The sequence below is a fragment of the Mastomys coucha genome, unplaced genomic scaffold, assembly GCF_008632895.1.
Source record: "Mastomys coucha isolate ucsf_1 unplaced genomic scaffold, UCSF_Mcou_1 pScaffold2, whole genome shotgun sequence".
In the NCBI taxonomy this organism is placed as follows: Eukaryota; Metazoa; Chordata; class Mammalia; order Rodentia; family Muridae; genus Mastomys; species Mastomys coucha.
Window position 1 is genome coordinate 755,920 of NW_022196902.1, and position 14,362 is coordinate 770,281.

The 14,362-nt window shown below is 44.7% G+C and overlaps 1 protein-coding gene and 1 long non-coding RNA gene across 2 annotated transcripts in view; one reads left to right on the forward strand and one right to left on the reverse strand.

Annotated features, from left to right (window-relative positions):
- The window catches only part of Ust (uronyl 2-sulfotransferase), a 298,281-nt gene that overhangs the window by 42,222 nt on the left and 241,697 nt on the right, over positions 1–14,362 (reverse strand). The window contains exon 6 of the mRNA XM_031380355.1: positions 1,222–1,319. Within this exon, the coding sequence (XP_031236215.1) occupies positions 1,222–1,319 (98 nt within the window). The remainder of the gene's footprint in view (positions 1–1,221; positions 1,320–14,362) is intronic.
- On the forward strand, positions 8,275–13,768 carry LOC116097748. The gene is made up of 3 exons (XR_004121544.1): positions 8,275–8,323; positions 12,745–12,922; positions 13,421–13,768. It is a non-coding gene; the product is annotated as an uncharacterized LOC116097748 (long non-coding RNA).

Below are 14,362 nucleotides of genomic sequence, written 5' to 3' on the forward strand. Positions count from 1 at the left end.
TTTAATGGAAGAACCAAGTAGAACAAATTTAATGAAGTTAGAGTCACTGGTAATACTTTGTAGTGATCAAAACTAGTGTCCCATAACAACTGCTGGTCATCTCATCCTTATAAAGCATTAACATTGTTGCTTCTGTTTGATTGGGTTACATAAGGGAAAGAAGGGCATTTCTTTATAGGTGTGATGTGGGGGAATTTGGACAATCCAAGGTCGCTCCTCGCAGCAGCAGACTGATATACTGACTGATACTGATCATTAATGTAAATACATGAGGAAAAGACTTCCCGAACCCAGGGTGTTGATAATGCCTACAATTTACATTGTAAGTAGACTTTCATGTGTAAGCTAAGCAAAACAACACTCACAATTAAACAAAAATGAGAACATAAGCAAAACAAAAAAATCCAAGAATGTGTCACAGTTTAGACTGAATTATGCTCCCATGCAGAAACACAAACGCCCTCTACTCTAGTCGGTGTTTTCCCAAAGGAAAACAAGGTTTAGTTCTGCCACATAGTGATTCATTGTTGCAACCCTTTCTGCTCTAGGTTGTAGACCTGTACTTTGCAGACATCTGATTTCAGCTATGGTTACTCCAGTATCAGCAAAAGAGGGCATTAGGAAGGCTTGTGCCTGCCCTGGGGTTTCCTGCCTATCCCAGTAAGTCACTGAGTAAGGAAGGCTCTGTGTTCAAGGTTGGCCAGCTCGCTCATTAGAAAGTACTCTCCTCTCTCTATAGCAGTTCTCAACCTTCCTAATGCTGTGACCGTTTAATACAGTTCTTCATGCTGTGGTGACCCCAACCATAGATTCATTTTTGTTGCTACTTTCACAATTGTGATTTCCTTACTGTTAAGACTTGTATCGTAAACATCTGTGTGTTCAGGTGGCCGTGGGTGACCCATATAAAATGGTCAGTTGACCCACAAGTTGAGAACCTTTGTGGTCTGTATCTCATTAGAGGTATCATCAAAGCTGAGTGTGTGTTTCCAGAGTGCTGGACCTGATGGAGCATGCCAGAGCGGAGAAGGTGGTGGGCAACAATCTCCGTGGTAACCACCACTGCTTGCATTCCCTGTATAACACTCAGATTGGCAAATGGTATTCTTGAAGAGCTTTTTCAATCCTGAACTAAATCGCACAAGGTTGAGGGGCTGCCTGCAGAGGATTTGCAGAGTGCCAGGGTGGCAGGGAGCTTGCCCAGTGTGGTTGTATGCTTACCTACATCTGGGGTGCTGTCCACAGAAGTACGGAATGATGTAAAACAACCTGGGGTTGGAACACTCCGGGTAGTTTTCCAGAATGCACTCATTGATGTCCTAGGAGAGAAGACACAGCAGTGAGAAGCCTTGTGGTCTTAGCTTTGCTGAATGCCACAGAAGTTTTAAAAAAATTAACACCTTTTTACTAGAAACTCGTAGGCAGACAGAGAACTCACAGACTTCCCAAGAAAACGATCCCTTTGCTTTTCAGTATCTGTGTACACTGGCCAGGTACATACAAAGCTTGGGCAGGCTGGGATGTGCCTACTTGGTTAAATACCCTGCATCGTCATCTCCTATAGGGTGAGACTTTTGGTTGGGTCATATGCATGCTAAGGAAATGTCTAATTCTTGTGTTTCACATTGGCTGGCTATCTGCCAGCTCACTGTCCATTAATGTTTATGGAATTAATCCAGTAAGTTTTAATTCTTAATGAATTTTGAGTCAATCACTTACCATTCTAGCTACCCCTCTATAAGTGGGCTTCTTTACATATGCATACATCTGATAAATAATTATGAAGTCTCTAGTGGTCTCATAAAGAGTTTCTAAATTTCAGAGAAGCTATACATTTTCTAAGGTTATATGTAAGTAAGAAAATGACAGGGTTTGAGAACATAAGCCATCTATCATATTCCAAGGCAGCAGTGGGGTTCTCCACTTTCTTTTCCTTGAGACTAGACATGGGTTCTGTTAGCTCCGTAGGAGTTTGCAACAGCCAGCGGTGGGATGAAAACTGAGAGGGAGGAGTTACATCAGTCCCGGCTACAGCAGAAGGGTGCAGAGGCAGGGAGTTTGCTGCTTGGATGGGGACAGGGGAGGGGGCTAGTATGATATGGGGTTTAGAAGGCTACATTCCTATAGGACTCCACAAATAACGCTGCAAGGTCAACCCATGGGAAATCATAAATTTCTAGTTCAGAAAGTGCAGTTAACTAGGTTTCTTTTCTTAGACCAAGGCACATCCTGGGGGATTACAAGGGGTTCCATTTGAGCCCATTAGGCTGATGAATGGTGCTCATTACAGCCCTGCTAAGGAAATTCTTTGGAAGAAGTAAATAAGAGATGTCTCCGGCAGAAGGTCAAAGGCAGCACTCAGTGCCCACTACTCCAAGACGTAGACAGAGATGCTCTGTCCAAGACCTTTGGGAACCAGGCCCCGACCAGTTGCGTGGTTCACCTGAGGACTGACTTAAGCCCCAGGAAATCAGAATCTCCAGGCAGTGTCTTGTTCTGAAGGGCCCCTCAGTTTCTGGGGACAAGAGAGCCTGCCTGTAAGTACTGATTTTTATATTTGGTGGATGACTTTATTAGGGGCATCTCTTTGTGATGAGTTTCCTTTAGCACATATGTATTGTAAAATGATCTCACAATTTTATCTTTCTTCCATTCCTTTCACTTTTTTTTTTTATTTTATTGCTTTTGCATCTGACTGTTTTACCCACACATATGCTTGTGCACCACTTGCATGTCTGGAGTCCACAGAGGCTAAGAGGAACTTGGATTCCCTGCCTAGAACTGGAGTTGCAGATGGTTGTGAGCTGCCATGTGGATGCTGGAAATGAACCCAGGTCTCTGGCACAGCAGCCAGTGCTCTTGACGGCGGAGCCAGTTCTCCTAACATTCCTTTTAGTTTTAATGATTTAAGTAGAAATGGTTTACCCTTATTTCAGGATTTTTTCTTTTGCTTAGTGTGTAAATCTTAGTTTTGTTGAGATTTCCTTATATGTATAACATGTGTCTCGCTCCTGTTCGTCACCTACTTCTCGTCACTTTTAATTCCTTCTCAGAGTCTCCCTTTTGCTTCTCTCCCTCCCAACATGTACACACATTTGCATGTATTAAATCTAGATTCAGCAGATGAAGGAAAAATATGCTGTATTTTGCCTTTCTTCCCAGGCTACACTCCTTGTTTCTGTGTCCATTTAGAACTCCTTCCATCAATCCATAAGCCCTTCTATTTTCATATCCTATATGCACACACACATTCATACTTAAATCTACATCTTGCGTATGAGGGAAAGCATGGTATAATTTTAGTCTTCCCGAGTCAGGCTTGTTCCGCTTGATTCCTGCTGATCTCTGGTTCCACCCATTTTCTGGCAAATGACCTTACTTCATTCTTCATAATGGTTGAATAAAATCCTGTGTGTGTGTGTGTGTGTGTGTGTGTATGTGTGTGCACACATCTAGGTATATGCAAACATGTATATCTGTGTGGGCACGTGTGCCCATTTAGCCTATCACATTTTTTCCCCTTGTTTATCTATTTCTAGACCTTCAAGCTGCACCAAGCCAAGTCTGCATCTTGGCTGCATCTCTTGGTTATTATAAGATGTGTAGCAATAAGCATGGATGTACCCACAGAAAGTCCAATGGTATGTGTGACGATACCTTTGATTCCTTTGAGTATCTGCCCGTGCATGGTGCGCTGTGCCACGGGGCAGTGCTAATTTTAGTTTTCTGAGGAACTCCATACTGACTTCTGCCACGGCTGCACCACATTCTCATCAGCAGTGTGTAGACTTCCCCTTTCCCCACAACCTTGCCAGCATCTGTTCTCCTTACGGCAGCCATTCTGACTGGGGTGGAGGTTGCGAGTGTGAGGGGTTGTTCCTTTTTCTTTGCATGTAGACGATAAATGCATAAGAGTGCATTTTTATAAAAATCTTTAAAACTTACCCCTAAACTTTCTTTTTAAAAAGACTTCTTTTATGTATGTACACCTAAATGCCAGAAGGAGGCATTAGATCACATTATAGATGGTTGTGAGCCACCATAGAGTTGTTGGGTATGGAACACACGACTTCTGGAAGAGCAGCCAGTACTCTCAACCACTGAGCCATCTCTTCAGCTCCCTAAATTTTCTTTAATTTAGAGTGGGAAGATCTAAAGTCAAGTTGACTTGACTTGTGCCTCTGGACTTTGAATTGTCCGCTCCTTGTGAAGTCCTCTACTGCCTAAGACTAGCACTGTTTTACAATGCGGTCTTAGGCACAGGACTTGACTCTGTTAAAAATTTCACAGCATTAGGGAAATAGAAAATACTTCAAAGACAGCACTGAGATAACTGGTGATTCTTTCTACACTCAAATCTATAAGAATCTAACCTACCTGGGATTTACTCTAAACAAATTGTATAAGCATTTAGTTTAAAAGTCCAATATATTCCCCCAAAATGGCTTATATATTTTTGTTGCTTATAGTTTTGGTAGTTAGAAGGAAATCTGAGTTCTGGTCTCAGGTCTTCAGTAGCTATGTATCCTTATCAAAATTACCATGCCCCTGAGCCCCAGTTTCCTCATTTGTAGGATGGATGTGTCTGGTCCCCTAAACCAGGTGATGTATGGCAAAGAACTAGAAAAGGTAGCTATTCTTTGATTCAAAAATTATGTGTAATTAAGTGCCCTCATTCAGTGTTTTCTGTCAATACATTTCTACCTCTCATAGAAGACTGTTTCGGGAAAGTGCTGATGTTGGCAGCTCCTGAAGGTACCACTTGCTAGTAGTGGGTCCTGGGCAAATATTTGTCTCACAGGCTCAAGTTCCTCATCTGTAAAATGGGAACAATATTTGCCCCACACATTCAAGTAATATTATTTTATTTACCATCCAGTGTTGGGATGCAGACAGACAAAGGGCTAAGGAGCATATTTTACATACCAGAGCCAACCTGGACTCTAGGTTCTCCCAGCATCCCTCACTCCCTACTGGTTGCAGGACATGGATGACCTACTCTGCCCTCAGCCCTGAACTTTCTACCCAAGGATATGGGCTTCCCCTCTCCCAGAAGGTCTTCCTATATAACACTGTCTTCCTAGTTTGATGAGCTATTTTTCCACCAGTGAAATGAGCCAATTCAAGCCAGATTAGATTAAGTTAAATGCAAGTTTGTTGGGAAGCTGCTCTGGGGCGGGCAAGATGCCTGGCTCCAAGGAAAAAAGCTGGGAAGTTGCCATAGGAAGGGAGAAGAGGGGAAGAAGAGAGAGAAAGAAAGAGCACAGAGAGGAGAGAGAGAGGGGGAAAAGGGCAACCAAAATGTCTGGATTATATAGGGAGGAGCCTCTGGGGGAAGGAAAGTTCAGGGTTGGGAGCAGGGTATGCCAGGTAGGGACTGAGGGGTGCTGGGAGAACCTGGAGACCAGGTCTGCTTTGATATATAAAATATGCACCTCAGTCACTTATCCTGACAGTCCAAAATGAAATTCATGTCCCTCAGACATTCACATATTGACAAAGCTTGGTCCCTGAGTCTAGTTGGAGGATGTAGGTCATCTGGAATGCGTCGTGGAAGGGTATTTTGGGACCCTAGACCCTTCCCCACCATCTCTCTGTTTTCTGGATGCCCTAAGGTGAGGGGCTTGCTCCTCTATACCCTCTCATTGTAATGTTCTACCTCACTACAGGTCCCTAGCCTTGGACTCAAACCTCAGAGCGTTCCTGAACCAAACTAAACATTTCTTTCTGTTAAGTGTTTCTCTCGGGGACTTTGTTACAATGACAGAAAAGTGGGCAGCACATGGATTAAGTGGGTCCAAGAAGCTCCGACCCTGAGTGCATTTTGAACTGGGTTGACCTGAGCCCCTGAACAGGCTTCTGTTCCTGCCCTGACTCCTCCCAGTGATGACTCTGATGTAGGGGTGGAAGCCAGTGAACCCTTTCCTTCCAAGTTGCTGTACATCAGACTGTTTACTGGAGCAACCAAAGCAAACTAGGACTTCAGAGCTGCGCTGAACTAGTTCCCCCAGCAAATAGGAATATTGGTCCCAGCAAAGGCAGAGTGATGCCATCATATAGTCAGGGTCTCAGAGGTGGTACAAAGGATGATGCAGACACCAAAGTAGATACTGCAGGTGTTGGCATGCACTGCTCCATGGGCACTTGCAGTAGATCAAGGAGCTACTTCCTAGTGGTCATACTTTCTGAAGAGCTGTGTGCAGACCAGCTCCAAAGGATACTTCCTACCCCCTCTGGGAGGAATGTGTCACTGGTGATGTGATTCTGGCAGGACCTGAGCATAGAGTGAGAAATGAGGGTGTCTGGCCACCTGCCCCTTGGAGTCCATGAAACTTCTCTGAGAAGTCCCGGTTGATTCTTCCAGTCCGGGTCATTTTTTTCTTTTATAAGGTTTTAAATAAAAGGCTTATGAGGCAATGTTTGCAATAAAACTTAGATCACATCCATTCCACTTATCTAAGTTGACTAACCCATCAAATGTGTACTCTGGCTGCCACTGCCCACCTGTGGGTCACGGATGCTTTAGCGCCTTGGTGAATGGCCTCCAACATTCCTCCTTTTCCTGTTTCTAACACCTCTGTTAGAGCCCACACAAGAAATCGCCCTTCTGCATGTCCTTTACTGGTGAACTCTCCTCTGACGTCTGTAATTTGAGAGTGGGAAGAACCACCCCCAATCTCTCTTAAATCTATATTAGAACATTTTTTCTTTTTAAATTTACATTGTTTTGTGGCTTTCATGTAGGAAGTAAGCTGAGATGAATGTCAAAGCTCTGCGGGGAGAGGGGAGGGCGTGGGGGATTTTGCCTGCTTTTGCTCAATGTTATTAGTTTGTTTCCAACCAGCTGCGTTTTTCACAAAACACAAATTAAACATTTCATAATTTCCATATTTTTCTTGTTTTCTCTGAGTTGGCCAGAAGTCATTGTTTTAAAACTGCACATAACACTGAAGGAGAAAGGAATGCAAGTGAGTGGAAGCATAGTAAGATCGTGTAATATGAAGAGCTATGATAAGTTATTTCTCTGCTGGTGCAATGAGTCAGCTCAGGCAGCATTAGAATACACAATGAGGCAGGTTTGTGGGGAAGCTGCTCTGAGGGGTCATTCATGGGTCCCAAAGAATGAGGATGCCACCATGGGGAGGGAGGCAGAGGAAAGGAGGAAGAGAGAGAGAGAAAGAGAGGGGGAGGAGAAAGAAGAGGTTCCCTTGTTATATAGGAAACATTGGTGGCGCACACCTTTAATCACAACATTCAGGAGACAGAGGCAGGTGGATCTCTGAGTTCCAGGCCAGCCTGGTCTACAGAGTGAGTTTTAGGACAGCCAGGGCTACACAGAAAAACCCTGTCTCGAGAAAGAAGAACACAAAACAAACAACAACAACAACAACAACAAACACCCTAACAATGAGTCACCAGAACTACCTTTCTCTCCTCCCTGTCATCACTAATATGCAGCTGAAAAACAAGCAACCAAAACAACAACCTCAGTAAAGCAATACAAGAGAAAACGAAAGAGGCCAAGGCAGGAGGAGCATTAGAGTCTGAGGCTAGCCTGGGCTACATGGTGAGACCTGTCTCAAAAAGCCAAACATCAACAACAACAACAACAGCAACAATAACAATAACATTGTTCTTTGTAGTGGTTTAAATGAGAAGGCTCCCTATCCCCTATCCTTAGCCTCAGGAATTTGAATACCAGTTGTTAGCACTGTTTAGGGAAGTCTGGGGGTGTGGCCTTCCTGGAGGAAGCAAGTCACCTGGGGTGCTTCTGAGAAGAAAAGTCCCATGCCACTTCCAGTTAGCTCTTTCCACTTTGTGCGTGCATTTCAAGATGGGAGTTCTCGACTCCCTGTTCCTGCTGGCTGGTCCACTGCTTCCTGCCATGCTATCTATCCCGCCATGGTGGAGTCCTCCCCTCTGGAACTGTGACACCAAATAAACTCTTTCTGCTGTGAGTTATGCTTGGTCATGGTGTTAGACCACAGTCACAGAAAAGTAACCAGTATCCATCTCCAATTTAAGACCCCAAATTGACTTTATCTTTCTGTTGCTTTAATACAGAAAGATAATCAAAAATCTAATACTGTGGTGGTTTGGATATGTTTGGCCCAGGGAGTGGCACTATTAGGAGGTGTGGCCTTGTTGGGGGAAGTGTGTCATTCTGGGTGTGGGCTTTAAGACCCTCACCCTAGCTGCCTGGCAACCAGTCTTCTAGGAACCTTCAGATAAAGATGTAGAACTCTCAGCTTCTCCCGTACCATGCCTGCCTGGATGCTGCCATACTCCTGCCTTGATGATAATGGACTGAACCTCTGACTCTGTAAGCCAACCCCAATTATATGTTGTCCCCCATACAAGTTGCCTTGGTCATGGTGTCTCCTCACAGAATTAAAACCCTAACTAAGATAAATACATTTTGGTTCAAATCATACTACAACATTTTTACATGTAAAAATGTCTATAAATATTAAATGTGTTTTTTTTTTATTTGAATATACTTTCTGGCCTTGGTGGGAAATCTTTTTCTCTCATGCCTATGGCAAGCCAACAGGAAAATCTCCTCTCACTAAATCAGTCAGTTCATCAGCTGCACAGCACGAGCTGCCTCACCAGCAAGGACCCAGCTGCAGCCTTGGTCCATAACTCAGAGAATCGAGGAAGCATGCCGAGGCAGAAGTTCCAGATAAGGCAACATGGGAAAACAGTACATATAGACTCAGTGAGCAACTCTGGCCTCTCGCTGCATTTTAGAAAGGTACATGAAATTCAAACCTTCAAGAAACAGTGAGGAGCAGCTATATTCTGGGCCTTTCACACACTTTCTTAGCGCAGCCCCAATCAAGAAGACGTCCTCCTCTTGCCAAACATAAGTGAAACCTATGAGGGTGACCTAGCCACTCTCTTAAATGTCTAAGGAATGCCAGTTGCATTTGGGGTTAGTCATCATTTGGGATAGAATTCCTGCTGGGAGGACGGATTCTTCCTCCTGAGGCTTCAAGTTCACAACCAAGATCAAAAGTAGCTATCATGTAATATTCAGAAGGACCACTACAGACAGAAGACAAGAGATGAGCATGGTATGAACAAGATAGATGCTGAGGTCTCCACAGATACAGGAGCAGGCAGAGGGTCTGTCTTGTATCTATGGCACAGGAAGAGAGCAAGACATTGTCTTGTGACTGGATGACAGACAGAGGCTCTGATCACCTGTTCTTAGTTGGTTCCGGGATCTCCTGGATCATCAGCAGCATCTACTTGAGGTGAATGTCTCAACTATGATAACCATCTTGTTCAGCAGGGATAGAGCCACACACTGTGTAACCAGGATGACTGCTCTCTTCTCTGACATTCATGATTGTCTTGGTTAGGGTTTTACTGCTGTGAACAGACACCATGACCAAGGCAACTCTTATAAAGGACATCATTTAATTGGGGCTGGCTTACAGGTTCAGAGGTTCAGTCCATTCTCATCAGGGTGGGAGTATGGCTGCATCCAGGCAGACATGGGGCTGGAGGAGCTGAGAGTTCCACATCTTCATCTGGAGGTTGTTAGTGGAAGACTGACTTCCTGGCAGCTAGGATGAGGGTCTTAAGCCCACACTTGTAGTGACACACCTACTCCAATAAGGTCACACCTCCCAATAGTGCCACTCCCTGGGTCAAACATGATAGAGTGGACCTTACTGTCACCTTCTTCTGTGCCACTGAGGAAATTCACACTCTCAAGGCATGTAAAGAACCTACACTCTTATTGGCTTTCTCTCCTGACTTCTACCTACAGAAATGGACTCTTGGGTGGGAATAGCCTCATAAATTAATGTGTGTATACTAAGAGATCTGACTCAGTGTGACTCCTGGATATGCATTCATTGACTCAACAAAATAGCAATAATGTGGGGAAGAAAAGGAGAGAAAGCAGAGGAGAAGCAAACCTTTACTGAACATCTAGCACCATAGTCATAAACTCTTGTGGCATGAATGAGACGTATTCTGGGAACTTTACTTTTTTTTTTTATCTTGTTGAAAAATTAAGTTCAGGGAGTCTGGCAGTAAACTCAATTGCTTCTGGAATGTTTAGCCAGGGTCACTGAACTCTCTCCAGTTCTATGGCTAAAACTGGGCCTAAAAAATGAGAGACCTAAGACCACTAAAACAAGTCAAGTACACAGAAGGGCCAGGAAAATGGGGAACGGGCAGGAGATCAGGATCCCTGCATTCCTCAAGACGAATTATCTTTTGCTCGCGTCTATCATTTGGGCATTGTGTAATACCTTACCTGATGTAAAGGTTCAAAATTTGAAAATCTCTTGCCAACAAACCAAGCCCACGATCATTTGGTCATTCACGTGACCTATCTCTGCATACCATTTCTGCCCGGTGTTTGGTGCAATATGATTCTGTTTTACAGCTTGTGCCCCAGCTTCTGTCCTAGAAATCTTCTTTGTACCCCTGGTTCCTCTAGATCAGTGACTCTCAACCTGTGCATCGTGACTACTTTAGGAAGTCAAATGACCCTTCATGGGGGTCAAATATCAGATATCCTGCATATCAGATTATATACATATATATATATATGTATATATGTATATATTTGAAACATATTCAAATTCTAACAGTAGCAGAATTACAGTTATGAGGTAGCAAAAACAATAATTTTCTGTTTGAGGGTAACTTCAGCATAAGGAGCTCCACTAAAGGGTCACAGCTTTAGGAAGGTTGAGAACCACTGCTGTAGATTCTACAAGAGAGTTCTTTGCTTCATCAGCTCCTCCTCCCTGCCTTCCAGGTGAGGAACCAATTCTCGCCCCTGAATATCATGCCCATCGTCAGGCTTGGTTAACAGCAGAAGCTCTTGAAATGGCCATCTCCTGGATTCTGGGCATTTTCTGGGCACCACTGACCTCATACTGTGTATATCTGCCTCAACGTGCCAACTGCCTACAGTGGCGGCTGTAGTGTGGACATTAGGCTCTTGGGCTCCACCCAGTACTGCCCCCCTCCACCTGTGGGGGTGGGTGACTGTAGGGCTGAGGAAGTACCATCTCATTAACTTGAGTCACGACTCTTCATTCCTAGGATTACAGTGTGCCTCACAGAATAAAAGAGAACAGCAACACCACCACCAACTACAGGCGCATCTCCTTTGTCCTTCCTAGGTGGGGTACAGGCTACCAAGGGTTCTGTTATTCCCACCTAACCTCTCAGAAGAGTGGCGTCACCTAACCCAAGTTAACAGAGTGAAGAGCAGCCTTCTTCCACATACAGTGTTAAGAGCTCTGTAGCAGCCCTAGAATCCCAAGAACTGTGTAAAAAGTTGGGTGTGGTGGCCCATGCTCTCAGGGCTGGAAGGCAGGGACAAAGGGTTGCTGGGTATCTGACGGTCAGCAGTTTAGCCTACCAGTGAGCTCCAGCGGCTGAGAGAAATGTGGTGCAGAGTGATTGAGGAAGACACCTGATGTTGACCTCTGACCTTTGTGTGTGAATGCACACACAACATGGCATCTTTTATTGAAAAGAAATTTAAAGCCCAGTGAGATGGTTTAGTATGTAAGGTCATGTGTGATTGGCTGACAATCTGAGTTTAACTCCTGACCTCCACATGTACACTTCAAACCCCATACACTTCTCTCTCTTCCACCCACCCCCCCTCCCTCTCTCTCTTTCTCTCTCCCTCCCTCCTCCCCTCCCCCCATACAGATACACATAGTCACATACCAGATCACACACACAAATAATAGTTTCTATAATGTTACTACTGCATATTTCTAATGAAGTGTACTAATTTATTGATTGTTTTAGTTGTCATTATCCACTATGAATGAATGGAGGTCCTCTGAGTCTATAAAAAGCTAGAGACCCCAATCTGGCATTAAGAGAGGCACACTGCCGAAAGGTGGGGTGCTGAGCCGGCTTTCCTACCCGAGCTGTCAAAATCTTCAGGAGTGCTACCTGCCACATCCAAGTGCTGCTCCAGGCTCTAGGGTAGGAAGGGCAACCAGCTATGCAGACTTTTGCCAGTGTATGTGGTTACTTTATTAGGCAAATCAGTGTCTACAGATTCTAGTCTAAACCACCGATCCTGACCCAGTTTTGTATAAACATTTTCAAAGGTAAAGTGGAATACATTAACAGTCACTAAACCTCATAATTATAGTGATCTTGGCTGATAACCTTTTTCCTTCTGCATCTGTCTCAAACATTCACACAAAGAATATCTTTTAACAGAGGTCAGCCCTGGTAGGAGTTACTTATAAAACCATTAGATACTCTGGGCTTCTAAAGGACCTTCCTCAGACAAGAAACGTCCTGGCAAAAACATGACAAGTGTAAATTTTACGGAATCATAAAATGGAAAGACTGAATTTAGGAGCTGGTTGAAAGAATGCTGAGCAAAAAGAGGTTTAAGCTGGCGCTGGTGGCAAAGGCCTGTATTCTCAGCTGTGTCGAAGGGTGAGGCAGGTTCCAAGTTCAAAGCTTGCCTGGGCTCTAGAGTAAGTTCAAGGTCAGCCTGGGTAACTAAGTGAGACCTTGTCTCAAAATACAAGGTGAAAAGAGGGTTGGGATACAGCCCAGCATTGGAGCGCTTGTCTAGCTTGTGAGGCCTCTGCTCAGTACTAATATTGACTCTCCATAGGCCTTAGAATGTGTAGTCTGTGGCCCATTTTAAGTGGGACAGTCTCTTTTTCCTGATCCTGCCTCTCTTTCTCCCATTTCTCTCCCTTTTTTGTCCTTCCTTATTAGTTTCGTGGTTACCACCTTCTGGATCCGTGAGCCCTTAGTCCTGAACCAGGCGTTAGTACTTCTCAGCCTACGAGTGGGAACAAAGAGCAGAGGGCACACCTGTCCTGAAGCGGCAAACCATCCTGCTCCCAGCTGCAAGTCTGGGGCATTGTTCTTCATCTCCTGAGGCTGTAGCTTTGTAAGTAAGCCCCCAGCTGCAGGCTGCCTGTGTTGCTGCACTTCTCCAGAGGCCAGAAGTGCGGGGTCCCACAGGGCCTGAGCTGGCATCGGCATACCTCTAGCCTTTACTCATAAATCCATTCCTGGTAGGCACAGGCTGGTTCTTCCCCAGAGTGGAATGGCTTCACTACCGCTCACCATGTTGCTGTCAGCCCATGCCTGGAGGCAACCTTGGTTTTTATTCCTTTGGGCTTCCTCTTTGACATGCTATTGATTCCTGTGATACTTTTGGGAGCTGAGGGAGTGAAAGGTCGCCACACCACAGGCAATGTGCGAGGGCTGTCCCTGCTATCTGCTCCACTGAGGTCTGTTGAGGGGGCCTTGCTCAACCTTTTGGAAACATGTCAAGTCTACACCAAAGCCTCATGCACACTGATTGAAATGGGGTGATTTTGCCCTTCATAGATCTGAAAGCTTAAGCTAGAAACCAGTGTGATTCTGGCCACTCTTTTTACAGGTGCCATGGACGCTCACGCCACAGGAATAATTGCTGAGCTTCGAGTCACTTCCTCCGTGTTGTAAAGAGCTTCAATCACCTGAAGCCTGCCAGGGAGACGAAGGTTCTATCAAGTCTGCTCTCGGTAGTCTATTACCCAGTCTAAATTTCTAGACGGAAGCCTCTCTGTGTGAATAATGCACACCCAGTGCCAGACATGCATTTCATCCAAGTCTTCTTTGGAGATGATGGCATTTTTATTTGAATTGAGCCACGCTTAGGAAATCACCGTGGGGATCTGGACATCCGATAAAAGCTTTTAGATGATGGTACCAATTTTCAATAAACAACATCATAAAAATTTCAGGAGCAAAGTCAAGTCCAGAATACAACTGCAATATGCTTTAAAGCCAAAAAAGATATAACTTCCTTCAATGGCAGCGCAGGCGAAGGTATATTTTTGGTAGGATTTGAATAACTGAAATGCCATGCTCTCATCGTTCTCCCCCGAAAGAGGCAAACTTCAGATGTGGGCTCCATTTGGGGCAATAATGGCTGGGATTATGTGCCTTGGTTGTCTGGGGTTCTAGTCCAGAGAAGCCTAGAGAGAGCCAAACGACCGAACTTCTGTCACCAGCAATTTTGTGACAGTGCCACCCCTGGGCTCCAGCATCTGACTGACAGAGACTCTGAACACTAAAGGGCTGGTGGCCGCTTCTATCTGTAGAGGGTGGCAGTGATTATACTTGGAAACATACAGTACAGAGGCATAGTTGTCCCAATAGTGAGTCATATATTGATGCTGATAAAATCTTTAAGATAAACAGGGGGTCAGGTTTATAGAGTCTTGCTTCCCCACTTCTTTATGTGGTCACATAGAAAATGGGCAAAGGGGTTGTTAGCATCCAGAACCTGCCTGCAGCAGATATGTGGGCGGGTCCACAGACCTGTCGCCAGGGCAAC